The 15,915-nt window shown below is 39.5% G+C and overlaps 3 protein-coding genes across 3 annotated transcripts; all 3 read left to right on the forward strand.

Annotated features, from left to right (window-relative positions):
* The first annotated feature begins 291 nt into the window (after window positions 1-291).
* Window positions 292-5,626, forward strand: LOC108794403 (olfactory receptor 1J2-like). Its single transcript, XM_018565431.1, has 2 exons — window positions 292-829; window positions 5,532-5,626. The coding sequence occupies exons 1-2, from the start codon at window positions 292-294 to the stop codon at window positions 5,624-5,626; spliced, it is 633 nt and encodes a 210-aa protein (XP_018420933.1).
* Window positions 5,627-6,660: 1,034 nt separating this feature from the next.
* LOC108794404 (olfactory receptor 1468-like) lies at window positions 6,661-7,524 on the forward strand. The gene has a single exon (XM_018565432.1). It carries the CDS (start codon window positions 6,661-6,663, stop codon window positions 7,522-7,524), a length of 864 nt encoding a protein of 287 aa, XP_018420934.1.
* Window positions 7,525-12,520: 4,996 nt separating this feature from the next.
* On the forward strand, window positions 12,521-13,393 carry LOC108794406 (olfactory receptor 5V1-like). The gene has a single exon (XM_018565433.1). It carries the CDS (start codon window positions 12,521-12,523, stop codon window positions 13,391-13,393), a length of 873 nt encoding a protein of 290 aa, XP_018420935.1.
* The last annotated feature ends 2,522 nt before the right edge of the window (window positions 13,394-15,915 follow it).

The raw sequence follows: 15,915 nt of genomic DNA on the forward strand, positions 1-15,915 counted from the left end.
TTAATCAGACTTTCAGCTTTGTGTACCTACAACACAGCCGAGTGTCCTACGGGACTGCCATCATATTCTATATAAACAAATCATCAGCTCTTACAAAAGTCTACATGTAAACCTGAGCGTGAACTGTAGATACATTGTATGTGTTTTCCTTTTGATGATTCTTCAGATTGATTATTTTATTACTCTTCTATGGTGGTACATTTAAACAGAGGGACAGAAATTAATAATATGAAGAATCTAACAAAGGTTACCTCTCTTAATCTTGTGGGTCTATCAGACCATCCGCTGACCATGAATATACTTTTTGTGCTCTTCCTTCTGATCTATCTGATGACTCTTATCATGAACCTTCTTATTTTCTTCTTGGTCCTCACTGATTACCATCTGCACAACCCAATGTATTTTTTTCTTGCCAATTTGGCATTTCTGGACATTTCCTGTTCATCGGCGACCACACCAAGGATGCTCTTTGACTTGGTCGCAAAAAGCCAATCAATATCCATTCCTGCCTGTCTAGCTCAAGTCTTTTTCTACATCTCCTTTACTTTGTCAGAAATTTTCTTGCTCTCAGCTATGTCCTACGACCGCTACATTGCTGTCTGCCGCCCCCTACATTACACACAAATTATGTCCTGGAGAGTCTGTGCTCATATGGCCTCTATGGCCTGGGTTACAGGATGTTCTATCTCTTTGGTTCATACTTTACTTTTGCTCAGGTTGTCCTTTTGTGGACCAAATTCCATCCAGAACTTCTTTTGCAACCTTCCACACCTGATTCAAATTACATGTTCTGATCCCTTTCTAAACATAGTGGTCATATTCTTAGCAGGTGCTGGTGTTGGATTAGCAGTCTTTCTATTGACCTTCCTTCCATATGTCCGTATTTTTAGTATTATCCTCAGAATCCAAAGTAACAATGGAAAGCTGAAAGCATTCTCCACCTGCACATCACACCTGACAGTGGTCTTCATCTTTTATGGCTGTTTAATTTTTATTTATTTGGTTCCCACCTCCAGCAACATGTTCAATATAAATAAACTGTTTTCAGTCATATCTGCCCTCATTAACCCCTTACTTAACCCTCTGATCTACAGTCTGAGGAACAAAGACCTTATGGAGGCACTTATGAGGTCTTATTATCACTTAAAGTTAATTCATGCCTGATGCTGAAAATAAACAAAATGTAAAATTTGACACTTTTGTGGTTCTAGGCAATTTTCAATTTACTAGAGGTTTCTGTAACATTTTTCATAAAAGGTAAACATGTCGGCCGCTTTTAGTTACACTCAACCCTTTCATGTCATTCATTGTAACCTGTATGCCCAGTCCAAATGTATCAGTTTCAGTATGCATTAATGAATACTGAAACTGATACATTTGGACTGGGCATAGTTAAACTCTGTGACTGTTTTGCCTAACAAAATATTTTTACAGTTTTTTTATGGACATACAAGGTTTTTACCCGACATGCAGTATTCATGAATACCCAGCTTATATTTTCTATTAAAAGCTTATCAATATGTGGAAAATAATGCACTTTTAGTTTAATTCATTTATTTTGCATAATTAATACTATTTCAAATAGTTTAGCTAAATAATTTTCTCTTATTTATCATGAGCACAAGGATTTGCAGTATGTGTAGGTTATCATACTTACACTATATTGCCAAAAGTATTGGGACACCCCTCCAAATCATTGGATTCAGATGTTCCAATCACCTCCATGGCCCCCCAGTGTAAACTGTATTGTATGATCGAGAAACAAGTGTGTATATTCTAGATATTATTAAAAAAAAATTCCATCCAATAGATTTAAATCTTTGACCGACCTAGGACAAGAGGCAAGTGGCAGGAATGCCAGTGGTGTTGAGCACCGTGCAAGCCGTAATCCTATGAGACGAGCCGAGGTCAGGTTCCAAGCGGGCAATTCCAGTACAAAAGGGGTCAGGCAGAAGAATGGTCAAATAACAGTTCCGTGGTCAAGGCAGGCAGAATTCAAGGTTTGTCGAGGAAGTCCGGGTCACAAGGATCTAGCAAGATAACACAAAAGACTGGAACAAGGATTAACTGACGATAAACCAGCAACATGGTGGTACTGCTGCTGGGTTTATATAAGGCCAGTGATGTCATTTCCTGTGCACGGCTATGGCGCATTTTCGTGCTGGTAACCTACCTCTTCTGCGCATGCGCGGAATGGCGCGTTCCCGAGCAGTGCGGGAACGTGCAGGTTGCGCATGCGCAGATGGCGGGGATCCGTTACAGGCACTTATGGGGTTGAATTCTCACTTGAAGTTAGTTCAAGCCTGATGCTGAAAATAAAGTTGTAAAATTTTAAAAAAATTTTGTTTCTTGTATATTTTAAGTTGACTAGAGGTGTCAATAACTCCTTTCATAAAATGTAAAAATGTCGGGAGCTCATAGATGTACTCTTTCATGACTAGGGGTCATTGTAACCTGTATGCCCAGTCCAAATGTAGCAGTTTCAGAATGCATTGGTTAACCTCACATGAACTCTTTGACTGTTTTTCCTACCAAAATGTGTTTTACATGTTTGGTTTTTTTAAGGACACATAAAGCTTTTAACTGGCACAGTTTTCATAAATACTCAGCTCAGTTTTTTTTATATAAAAAGCTAACAAATAAAAAAAGCAATTCAATTTGCATTTTTAGTTTAGTAAATTAACAGATTTTACATAATTAATATTATCTCATATATTTTAACTGTTTTCTTTCTAATTTATCCTGAGTAAAAAGACTGCAAATATGTGAAGGTTTTGTATTCTACACAAACAAGAAACATTGTATATATTGTAGATGTTATACATTTTCTTATTCAATAGCTTTAAATCTTTGACTGGCCTAGGACAATATATTTTTTTTATATATATCACTGGGATTGAAGTTTGATGCGCTATGAACATTAATTAACCACTTCACATAAAGGAATTGTTTACTGTTGGAATATTTTTGTCATCTAGGTGGGGATTGCACTAATTTCTGTACAAGAAGATTACGATATGCTCCTTTTATTACCCCTGATTTGTTGTGGATGAGGTGTCTCACTATTGTTTGGGATCCTTTAGCAAGGTATAATGCTTGAATAGAGGACAATATTATTGTACAGCAGAGCCATCGCCCATGTGTTAAAAAAGATTGGACTAATAATTGACAAATATTTCTAGGCTAAAAAGCATGTGCTTGCAAACAGGCAACAAATACAGTACCCCAAACTGCAGATAGACAATGCATTCAAAACTGTTACAACCCATTAATTCAGAGTTACATTAAAATAACGGACCTGAAATTGTTATTCTATCTCTGGTATGTGTCTGGACCACGTATGTGTATGTATGTTTGTATGTATGTGCATGAACAAGCCGTCAGTAGCAGGTCCTGTAAGTTCTGTAAGTTGTGAGGTGATTGGCTTCCATGGATCGGACTTGTTCTTCCAGCACATCCCACAGATGATCGATTGGATTGAGATCTGGACAATTTGGAGGCCAAGTCATCACCTCAGACTTGTTGTTGTGTTCCTCAAACCATTCCTGAACTGTTTTTGCAGTGTGGCAGGGCGCATTATCCTGCTGAGAGAGGTCACTGCCATCAGGGAATACCGTTTCCATGAAGGGGTGTACTTGGTCAGTAACAATGTTTAGGTAGGTGGTATGTGTCAAAGTAACATCCACATGAATGGCAGGACCCGAGTAGTCCCAGCAGAACATTGCCCAAAGCATCACACTGACCCCATCGGCTTATCTTTTTCCTATAGTACATCCTGGTGCCCTCTCTTCCCCAGGTAACACACACACACCCGATCATCAACATGAAAATGTGATTTATCAGACCAGGCCACCTTCTTCTATTTCTTTGTAGTCCATTTCTGATGCTCAAGTGCTCAAGAGTCAACTAAGAGAAGCAATTGTTTACAAATGTCACAGTATGGAAATACCAGTACAAAAGTATAAAAGGGATAGAAGCAGGGTTTTTTTTATTGTTTCCACCATAGACTTATAGCTGAGACTTATATTGGACCTGGTCACAGATAGAATGATTAGTAGAAACAGGAGGGTGTTTAGTCCTAATGCGCAAATAAGTGTGAAAGAAAAGGGCAGAAGGACAGAGAAGAGTGGGGGCAACAGAGGGCAGGGGAGAGATGGAAAAAAAGGGAAAGAAGGAGACATTTTTCATGGGGGTTCTTTAAAATTGTTGATAATTTTTCATTAAACAAATTGCCATCGAGTCTGTTTTAAAAGTTTCAAATTTTGAGGCCCGGGATTTCCAGGCTCTGACTATCAAGAGCTTGGTCAATGTGATCATATATGTTTAACAAGTAGCTGTTCTGTGCAGAAAAGGACAGGGATGGGTTTGTTGAGTAAACCCTCAAATGGAATAAGAAAGTGAATGAGGTTGCTTACTTGTATCCAAAGTTTGGATACTTTACAGTAGGGACCCCATGATCTCCAGGGTAATGGTCCAGTTTAGATTCCAAGGGTGTTCGTATACTTTAGCAATGAAAGCTTTGTCATACTATATGGAGTGATGAGAAATACAAAAAGTTAAAACTGTTACCAGAAAGGGAAATGAAGGCAAATCTTTCTATGGTTATACCTGTTTGAGTGACAATGGTATAAGAGGGGAATTCCCTTGACTTGGAGATTTCCTTTTTCTTTCTGTTGCGTCTCCTGGACAGGATGTGAAAAGAAATCTCCCCCAATGGAATCCAGTACGAAAAAAAAACTCTTTGGAAGAGGACATACCACTTGCCTTCTGGAAAGAGCACCTAAGCTCCCATGTTGGCTAGCTTAAAGACAAATGGGTCTACTTTGTAAATATGTTGGCTAAACTAATATTGATATGAAAATATAATCATCCAATAATAAAAATGTGTCTTATCTCTGCATAAAATGACAGATTAGATGTTAGTTGATTAAAGGATTACTGTACTTTTAGTAAGGGTGCCATATAAATGCAGCCTCCCCCCTTCACCAACAAGTCTTTATACTCATCCAGTTACAGATCCATAGATATATACTCTCTGGGGCCGCTGGGTGATGCACAGTATCCACTAGGCCACCCATGCACAGTAGATTTCCCATTCATTTCTTTAGGAAACTCAATAATCAGCCCACTCTGAGACCGGTCCTAGAATGTTTTCACAGAGAAAATATTTGAGATGCATTTCAGATTCAATTGAGATGCCTTTACCCTACATATATACCAGGCATGCAGGAGGAAGGCTTTAAGTCTTCACAAGAGTGCATTGGCATTGTCTAGCAAATCTCCTTTATTATACAAATCCAATAAAATTCAAACACTGGAATGGAAGACTGGCAAAAGGTATGTATTGGTACCACCTTCAGAGCGGACCTCCGACTCTATCCATAGAGTCTAATCATCCTGTCATTGTTGGAGACGGTTGGGACAACTGATTTACTCCTCTGATTTTGCAACACTTCCAATTGTCATAGATTTTTATAATAAAGGAGACTTGCTACACTACGCTGATGAGCTCTTCTGTTTATGCTTTATAGCTTCTATGAACACTCCTCTCTGCGTCTTCAAAAACTGCAAAGCTGGATTTGGAAGCACTGTCCTTCGCCTGAGGCTACTTACTAACATAATTTGAATGGACTTTTCATGCTACAATATCTCATGAGCATTACAGGAGCACAACTTTGTGTTTTTTGCTTATTACTCATTTGCTAGACGGCTTAAAGTGCTCTGGAGAATCTACTACACATGCACAATTTGCCAAGGCACTCTGGCTCAGTGAGAAGAAATGGAGCTGTCTGAGCCAACATAGTTTGTGACCAGTAAATTAGGTTACTGGCTCATATGTGGTAAAGGAGGTATAGTAGAGTTTTTGCTTAAGACCAATGGGTTTATATACCTGGCACATCCACTAAACCTGTATTGTAAAACAAAAATGTGTTTAGCCAAGGTGGCCTGCTGGATAGAGGGCCACTTAAGGTACAAGCTGGTGCTTTTCTCATTGCATTCCATGTCCTCATAACAGACCTTGAGGCTCCAAAAATTCCTGCCCAAATACTGACTTTCAGCATTTCCACATCCCATTGATTCCTGGGAGTCTTTCAGGACCCTGGCATTCCCCCCAATAGACTCTGTCCACGGATCATCAGTCAACTTTTTGTGGTCCTCTGACTTATTTAATACCCATTTTCATCATCTACCTTTTTGTATTTGCAAAATGTAATGACAAAATAACTGAAGCTAAAGGAAAAGCAGTGATTGTTTTTCCAGTGCTTTTTACTCATCTTCTTTGCCCAATATTTGGTAATCAAACATGGAATTTCAGTGTATTTTTATTCAATGGATATTTTAATAACTATAATCTTATTTATATAAAAAGGTCTCAAAGGTGTTTTAAATTAAATCTTAAGAGACATTTAAGAAGACTTAAGGCTTTGTATTCTTACAACACAGCAGACTTCCCTGCGGGACTGCCAACATTTTATATATATATATATATAAGTCATTAACTGGATCAAATGTCTACATGGATACCTGAGCATAACATGTGGGCACTCCATATATGTTTTCCTTTCCTTACTGTTCTATAGTGATATCAAATATAATATGAAGAATCTCACAAAGATTGCTGTTCTGATTCTTGTGGGTCTATCAGACCATCCACCGACCATGAATGGACTCTTTGTACTCTTCCTTCTGATCTATCTGATGACTCTTATCATAAACCTCCTAATTTTCTTCTTGGTCCTCACTGACTACCATCTGCACAACCCCATGTATTTTTTTCTCAGCAATTTGGCTCTTCTGGACATGTCTTATTCGTCAGTGACCGGACCAAGAATGCTTTTCGACTTGGTCACCAAAAGCCAATCAATACCTATTCCTGCCTGTACAGCCCAAGTCTTTTTCTTTCTCTATTTTGCTTGCTCGGAACTCCTTTTGCTCTCTGCTATGTCCTATGACCGATACATCGCTATCTGCCGCCCTCTACATTACCCACAAATTATGTCCTTGAGGGTATGTAGTCATATAGCTGTTGTGATTTGGGTCGTTGCATTTATTTATGCCATGGTTCATACTCTATGTTTGCTCCGGTTGTCCTTCTGTGGTCCAAATTATATCCACAACTTCTTCTGTGACCTTCCACACTTGTTCCAGACTACATGTACAGACCCCGCCATAAACATATTGCTTGTCTTCACAATGGGCGGCAGTGTCTCACTAGCAGCCTTTCTTTCCACATTTCTTCCATATGTCCGGATTTTCAGTACCGTTCTCCGAATCCCCAGCAAAGCTGGAAAGCTGAAAGCTTTCTCCACCTGCACCTCACATCTCACGGTGGTCTTCATCTTCTACGGCTCCGCAATTTTTATATACTTGGTTCCCACCTCCAGCAATATGTTTAGTATGAACAAACTGTTCTCAGTCATGTATGCTCTCATTAACCCTTTGCTTAATCCTCTGATCTACAGCCTGAGGAATGCAGACCTTAAGGCAGCATTCATGAGGAGTTTAAATCCCTCCAAAAACTGAACCAATTCATGACAAGATTTAGATACAAATTACTACACATGTGCAGTGGCTAAAAATGTGTTTTGTTTCGTTTCGGATTTCGTTTATTTTGTTTTTGGATTTCGGATCCTATATGTGTTTTGTTTCGGGAATCGGATTCGTATTCAGATCTGATTCGTAATTCGCGTCGGATTCGGAATTCGGATTCGGTTTCGGAATTCGGACGAATTCCCAAAAATTCAACTTGAGGTGGGGTAGCAAAATTGCCACATTTGTCATTTCTGGTTGCTGTGCTCTAGTCTTTACTATTAAAGGGACATTAAAATCCTTCTCTTTATTTGTTTTTATCCGTTTAAATGTTAACACAGCGCACGCACAGGATTTGGACGAAATTCGTTCCAAATCCGAAATTTCGGATTCGAAATTTCGGATTCGTATGCTTTCGGATGCTTTCGGATGCTTTCGTATATGTTATATTTCGGAAATTTGGATGCTCCGTATCTACAAATTTCCGAAATTTCGTCCGAACGAAACGAATCGCACATGTCTACAAATTACCATTCACTTAAGAAAAACTGTTTTCTAACCTTCATTAGTGCAGGATCTAAACTAGTCATTCAATGATTTTGGGAATAACCAACTTCACCTTGGACCAAGGAAATTAACAATTATGAATTTTCCGAAAGAAGAATATTGTCACTTCTTTATGAAGATACCTATATTTAAAAACACTTTCCTCAATATATCTGCGCTCCCCGTCTTAATCCTACCCACCTATATTACATTATCCTACTAAAGCAGAAGGTGTACTGCTGTATAAAATGCACCACACCGTATAAATAAAATCCACAATCACTCTGCCCTAATATAACTACTCTAAATATCCCAAATTCAAAAAACAAAGTAAAAAAGATGATAAATAAAACAATGATTGTGTCATTGTTTTATTTATTATAGCATAACCAACAAAAAATACTTTAATAATAACAATAATAATTAAAATATAAAAAGCTCTTTGTGTCATTCATTTTGCCTGGGGTAAGAGGGAGAATAAAAATACATAAAAGAGACGCTAAGAGAAGATAATAATGAAACACTATACACACATATGTGAGAGTGGAAACATGGAAAGGTTTGTAGGACAATATATGCTCATGGGAAAAGTAAGTCTGTAAAAGGCAATAATCAATGTTTCATTTCTTGTCCCCCAAAAATGCTTCAGGAACACATATTAATGCAAGTGGTGTAGAAAAGCCCTTACGCCTGCCAGTCAATCAGAAAGAAGAAGTGAACAAACCTCTTGCCTTAAAGAAAAGTGCTGCACCCAGGCTCCCAGTATGGCCAGTTTACAGCCCAATCGGGCAGCTTTGTAAATCAGTTTCCAAAAACTGGACAAAGAGTTGTCTTACTGCTGCATAAAATGATACTTCAGACAGTTATTTTGGCAGCCTTTTCCCAATGTGTTACCAATTTAAACATGCTTGTTTAAAGAATGACTGTGCCTGTTGCGAAGTTATCTGCAGGGCTCCCCTTCACCAGCAAGTCTTCTGAGTCATCCACTTGTCCGAGATCCCTGGAGATATTTGCTCTGGGGTTGCTGTGAGCCATGCTGTATCTTCACAGGAGGTGCCTGGGCTGGGCCACATATGCGCAATAGATTTCCTATCCATTCCAATAGGAGGCTTAATGATCACCCTGCTCTTGGGCTGGTTTTAGAATGTCTGCAAATATAAGATGCATTTGCGACATGTTTCAAATTCATTTGAGATGCCTTTACCCCACATACATACCAGGCGTACTGTAAGAAAACTTTAAGTACTCTGAAGAAACTACTGGCTCATTCAAAGCAACTAAAAGGGGGTAGAGTAGAGTAGTCATTGTCAAGACTATTGGGTTACAGAACAGGCAAATGCAATAAAGTAAACCTGTATTGTTAAAAAAAAAGGTGGTCTGCTGGATAAAAGCTCACTTAAAGTGACATTAGAGTCAGAATTTTGTTTCCCCTTCCCAATCCTGCTGTAGGGACTTACCTTAAATGATGCCTCTTAATCCGATCATCTTCCTCTTTAGAGTCCTTTTCAGCTGTCCCTCCAGTGCTGGTGTGGGTCTCCGATCCAGCGCCGACTCCTCTGTCCTCCTCTTCTTTGATGCCCCACAGAGTCTGTGCTGGTGCACACTGCTCTATATAATTGCGTCTCTCCTCGTCTCCCGGCCGAACATCTGAAGTGCACATGCGCCCACCCCAAGATCCTTTGTGGCCGCCCGAGACTCTTCAGATGTTTGGATGGGAGCGCAGGTAAGTTTAAACCCTTTGTAAAAGTTTTTTTATGTTTTTGCATATATCTTTTACTTATATAAAGAAAACAGGCCTCTCAAGTGACAAAAATGTTTTAAATTAAATCTTAAGAGACATTTAACAAGACTTAAAGATTTACTTTGTATTCTTACAACACAGCAGACTGCCCAGCAGGACTGCCAACCTTTCCTCAACTGGATCAAATGTCTACATGGATACCTGAACCTAAAATGTGGGCACTCCATATATGTTTTCCTTTCCTTACTGTTCTATAGTGATATCAAATATAATATGAAGAATCTCACAAAGATTGCTGTTCTGATTCTTGTGGGTCTATCAGACCATCCACCGACCATGAATGGACTCTTTGTACTCTTCCTTCTGATCTATCTGATGACTCTTATCATAAACCTCCTAATTTTCTTCTTGGTCCTCACTGACTACCATCTGCACAACCCCATGTATTTTTTTCTCAGCAATTTGGCTCTTCTGGACATGTCTTATTCGTCAGTGACCGGACCAAGAATGCTTTTCGACTTGGTCACCAAAAGCCAATCAATACCTATTCCTGCCTGTTTCCTTACTGTTCTGTAGTGATAGATTTACACTGAGAAGGAATAAATAATATGATGAATCTCACCAAGATTACCACTCTTACACTTGTGGGTCTAGCAGACCACCTGAATGGACGTTTTGTACTCTTCCTTCTGATCTATCTGATGACTCTCATCATAAACCTCATTTTTTTCTTCTTGGTCCTCACTGACTACCATCTGCACAACCCAATGTATGTTTTTCTTAGCAATTTGGCTTTTCTGGACATATCTTATTCATCAGTGAGTGGACCAAAGATGCTCTTCGACTGTAAAAGCCAATCAATACCTATTCCTGCCTGTACAGCCCAAGTCTTTTTCCTTGTCTATTTTGCTTGTTCAGAACTCCTTTTGCTCTCTGCTATGTCCTATGACCATTGCATCGCCATCTGCCGCCCTCTACATTACCCACAAATCATGTCCTTGAGGATGTGCAGTCATTTAGCTGTTGTGATTTGGGTCTTCCCACGTATTTATTCTTTGGTTCATACTCTGTGTTCGTTCCGGTTGTACTTCTGGGGTCCAAATTCCATCCACAACTTCTTCTGTGACCTTCCACACTTGTTTCAAATTTCATGTACAGACCCCACCATAAACATATTGCTCGTATTTCGTACGAATCCGAATTGAGTTTCGGATACGAATTACGAAATACGAAATAACGGATATTCCGAAACGGAACATATTTTTTGACGGCGCACAAGTCTAACAATCAGGCCTGTATCGGGTGAAACATTAGTTGAAGGTAGGGCTGGAGTGTATAATGTCCAGGTTTAATAAAGCTGGGTGTGATCCGATGTCGTTGGTGTGCATCTTCCTGCTTTCCTATGTGTGAAGGGGCCCTATACCATGACCATAATAGGCCCCCTGCTTCTCTACTCTCCATTTTAAAATGTATTCGAAATGCTACTTCAAAAATCATCCCCACTTGAGCCTCATAGCTGTATATCTGCACTGTGAGATCACCTAAATCACTACTGCCTATGCCTTCTAGTCTCACCAGATTTGGAGTGATTTTGGTGATGTGCTGCTCATTGTTCTCCTTGACGGAAAGCTGCAGCACAATTTTTTGTAGGAAGATTGATGACTGTGGCATGTCTCACCCCGTTTAGGCTTGTTGGTGCTGCCTTCAAACTGTGATGCCAATGGCCAATCTAACCCCTCCTCACCTAAAGACAACAGTTGTCATTATTTTTAGAAAGGCACCTCCCCGTGGCTTATGTCTCTACTTTAAAGCCTTTTGGTGCTGCCATCAAACTGTGGTACCACTGGCCAATATTTAGCCACCCAAATATAAGAGCTGAAGCTCTATTTTTTTTAAATAAGATACCTCCCTGTGGCTTGTGTCTTCTTGTGGCTTCACATTCAGACCTGCTTGCACTGCCATCAGACTGCGATGCCACTGGCCAATATATACCCACCCATACCAGAGGACTGAAGCTCTAATGCTTTTAGAAGGACTGCTACCTGTGACTTGTGATTCTTTATTTTGGCCTGTTGTCAAACTGTTACCAAACTGTGGTGACTCTGGACAATTTTTACGCACCAAAGCCTATGCTGCTATAGCTTTTCTTATTGACTATCAGCCTTGCTGTCTGCTGCTGCTGCCTGCTGAAATTTTCAATCCGTGGCCTTAAAAACCATAACTACAAAATGATGGAAACTAAAGGAAAATCAGTGTTCCTTTTAGGTGTGTTAGATCGCTCTACCCACATAGCTATTGAACAAAAAGGGGTGACAAAAAGTTTTAAATGATTTCAGTGGATTTGTATTCACAATTTATTGCCAATTATTTAATTCTCAAGTCACAAAGGTTATAAATGAGATCTTAAGGGACCTTTAATCAGACTTTCAGCTTTGCGATCTCTCAACACAGACGAGTGTCCTACGGGACTGCCATCATATTCTATATAAATAAATCATTAGCTGGTACAAATGTCTACATGTAAACCTGAGCGTGAACTGTAGGCACATCGTACGTGTTTTCCTTTTGATGATTCTTCAGATTGATTATTTGATTACTGTTCTATGGTGATACATTTAAACAGAGGCAAACATTTATAATATGAAGAATCTAACAAAGGTTACCTCTCTTACTCTTGTGGGTCTATCAGACCATCCACTGACCATGAGTGGACTTTTTGTGCTCTTCCTTCTGATCTATCTGATGACTCTTATCATGAACCTTCTTATTTTTTTCCTGGTCCTCACTGACTACCATCTGCACAACCCAATGTATTTTTTTCTTGGCAACTTGGCTTTTCTGGACGTTTCCTATTCATCAGTGACCGCACCAAGGATGCTCTTTGACTTGCTCACAAAAAGCCAGTCAATATCCATTCCTGCCTGTCTAGCCCAACTCTTTTTCTACCTCTCCTTTACATGCTCAGAACTTTCATTGCTCTCAGCTATGTCCTACGACCGCTACATTGCCATCTGCCACCCCCTACATTACAAACAAATTATGTCCTGGACAGTCTGTGCTCAAATGGCCTCTATGGCCTGGGTTTCAGGATGTGCTATCTCTTCGGTCCATACTTTACTTTTGCTCAGGTTGTCCTTTTGTGGACCAACTTCCATCCAGAACTTCTTTTGCAACCTTCCACACTTGATTCAAATTACATGTTCTGATCCCTTCATAAACATGGTGGTCATATTCTTAGCAGGTGCTAGTTTTGGATTAGGAGCCTTTCTATTGACCTTTCTTCCATATGTCCGTATTTTTAGTACCATTCTCAGAATCCAAAGTAACAATGGAAAGCTGAAAGCATTCTCCACCTGCACATCACACCTGACAGTGGTCTTCATCTTTTATGGCTGTTTAATTTTTATTTATTTGGTTCCCACCTCCAGCAACATGTTCAATATAAATAAACTGTTTTCAGTCATATCTGCCCTCATTAACCCCTTACTTAACCCTCTGATCTACAGTCTGAGGAACAAAGACCTTATGGAGGCACTTATGAGGTCTTATTATCACTTAAAGTTAATTCATGCCTGATGCTGAAAATAAAATTGTCAAATCTGATTTTTTTTTATTTCTAGGCAACTTTAATTGGCTTGAGGTTTCAGTAACTTCTTCCATAAAATGTAAGAATGTCGGTCTCTCATAGATGTTCTCAACCCTCGCATGACCAGGAGTCATGCGTAAGCTGGATGCCCAGTCCAAATTTCGCAGTTTCTGTATGCATTGGTTAATCTCACAATAACTCTCTAACTGCTTTGCCTACCAAAATGTTTTTTTTTATGTGTCTTTTATGGACATACAAGGCTTTTAACAGTTTTCATAAATACCCAGATAAGATTTTTGGAATAATGCAGACAATTGGACGGAAAATGAGAAAAAAAATTAGGTTTTAGTTTAAATAATGCGTAATGTATTTGGCCTAATTAATTCTATTTCATATATTTTCATAATTGTTTCCCCCTATTTATCCCAAGCACAATGACTCCAAATATATGTAAGTTTTGATACGTATGTCAGAGATTAGACTGTGTTTGATTAATAACAAATGCTTAACAAATGCAATTAACAAATGATTAATAACAAATGCTTAACAAATGCAATTAACAAATGCTCCTAGGCTTTAAATTACATGTGCTCTTAAGAAAACAAAACAAAACATAGATATGCCTAGCGGGGAAAAAAATGAGGAGAACGCAACCTCTTCAACCGAGGTCCAGGCAATCTCGGCTCTTTCCCAGAGAGTGTAGCGCTCACTGTATCCCAGAAATAGATGACAAGCCCAACAGAATACATACAAAATAATATAATTATAAAAAATTATTTGATTTACCAAAGCAGTAATCATGAGAGTGGGAATCTTGGATGCCGAAGGGATTCATAGAGGGGTCATTTACTGAAAGAGTAAAGTATATTCACTTTGCATGGGAATTTACACGTAGCTTAGTGAATGTGGGAAAGCTGTAATGACGTCAATCATCAAATTATATACATGCAAAATTACTCGTTTTAATTTTTCTTGGACATATTGGGTATTCTCAACATAGTGAATTTTAAACAAATTTACTAAGCTAAGGGAAAAATTTGCTTGCAAAATGAAAAGATATCTAGACCTAGATGTCCCTTCTGTTGGCTCTGCTGCTTAAGCCTGCATTATATTGAATAGTGTTGACTGGTACCAGCTTAGCCGCCTCCTGGCACTTCTTTCCCTTCTCTGCCAACCCCCCAATAGCACCACAGTTTGTCCTGTCAGCTTTGCACCTGGTACATTTTTGCTCATCAAACCCTGAGGGCTGCAGCACTCAATTTTTTTAGGGAGATCACTGACTGGGTCATGTGTCTTTACTTTTAGGTTTGTTAGTGATGCCTACTGGCCAATGTAACCCCTCCTTACCTAAGGACTACAGTTATAATTATTTTTAGAAAGACACCTCCCTTTGGCATGTGTCTCTACTTGTTGGCGCTGCCATTAAACTGTGGTGCCAATTTGTAGCCACTCAAATCTAAGAGTTGAAGCTCTACTTTTTTATGAAGATATTTTTCTGTGGCTTGTGTCTTCGAATTAAGACCTGTTTGCACTGCCATCAAACTGTGATTGCACCGGCCAATATTTACCCACTCATAGACAACGGCTCAAGTTCTGATGTTTTGAGCAAGAGAGCATCCTGTGGCTTGTGTTTTTTTTCATTTTGGCCTGTTGTCACTGTAGAATGTGCTCTGCTTTGGGGGCGCCTTAAATTACTGATGAACAACTGAATCTTAAATAAGTGTAGGGTGTATTTACAAATAGGGATATACATACATTCTAATTACAATGAAGGGAAAGGGGGTTTGGAGGGGGTAGTAGGGGTAGGAATTGAGGTTAAGATCCTTCAGCTAGTCACACCATTCTATCATTCACAATCACACAAGCCCTGGGTTTTTCCTCTATGCTCAGAACACTCCTCTCCAGCAGGCCTCAGCGAACCACCTTCTTGATTGTAGAGTCCAGAAAGACTTGTCTTGCCCAAGAGGTCACCAAGGTCACCATTGTTCCTGCTTGTGAGCTAGGTTAGTGCAGTTGATCACACAAAAAGAAGGCTCAATCATATGCCCTCGCCCCCATCCCAGCATGTTTGCTTCCTTGCTGACACAGGTGTGGGCAGTACATTTCCAGCAGGGGGTCGGGCTTGCCCCAGGAGATGACAGTCCCGGCAGATCTCCATTCATCAGTGTCCAGCCCCAAGAACCCTTTGATGGTCCTCATTTGCGTATCAAACAGCCACGTGCTGATTCAGTTCAGGATATCAAAGAACACCTTTGCATCAAAGCTGTATCATAGATGTCAATTTTATCGGTTCCAACAGTCACCGCTACCAAACTGTGGTGACTCTGGCCAATTGTTCCCCCACCAAAACCTATGTGCTATAGCATTGCTTACTGACTACCAACATTGCTGTCCAATTAAATTTTCATTCTACAACCCTTAAAAACTGTAACTACAAAATGATGGAAGAAAAATGTTGTTCCTTTTAGGTGTGTCAGGTCACCCTGTCCACTAACTATTGTACACAAAGGGT

Source organism: Nanorana parkeri, unplaced genomic scaffold (genome assembly GCF_000935625.1).
Source record: "Nanorana parkeri isolate BGI_ZX_2015 unplaced genomic scaffold, ASM93562v1 scaffold847, whole genome shotgun sequence".
Taxonomy (NCBI): domain Eukaryota; kingdom Metazoa; phylum Chordata; class Amphibia; order Anura; family Dicroglossidae; genus Nanorana; species Nanorana parkeri.

What these genes read in the sequence shown, in the direction of transcription:
- LOC108794406 (XM_018565433.1), top strand. Translation starts at nt 12,521, where the DNA reads ATGAGTGGACTTTTTGTGCTCTTCCTTCTGATCTATCTGATGACTCTT.
- LOC108794403 (XM_018565431.1), top strand. Translation starts at nt 292, where the DNA reads ATGAATATACTTTTTGTGCTCTTCCTTCTGATCTATCTGATGACTCTT. An exon ending in AGTGGTCATATTCTTAGCAG is followed by an intron (nt 830 to 5,531) that starts GTGCTGGTGTTG and finishes TATGCTTTATAG; the next exon opens with CTTCTATGAACACTCCTCTC.
- LOC108794404 (XM_018565432.1), top strand. Translation starts at nt 6,661, where the DNA reads ATGAATGGACTCTTTGTACTCTTCCTTCTGATCTATCTGATGACTCTT.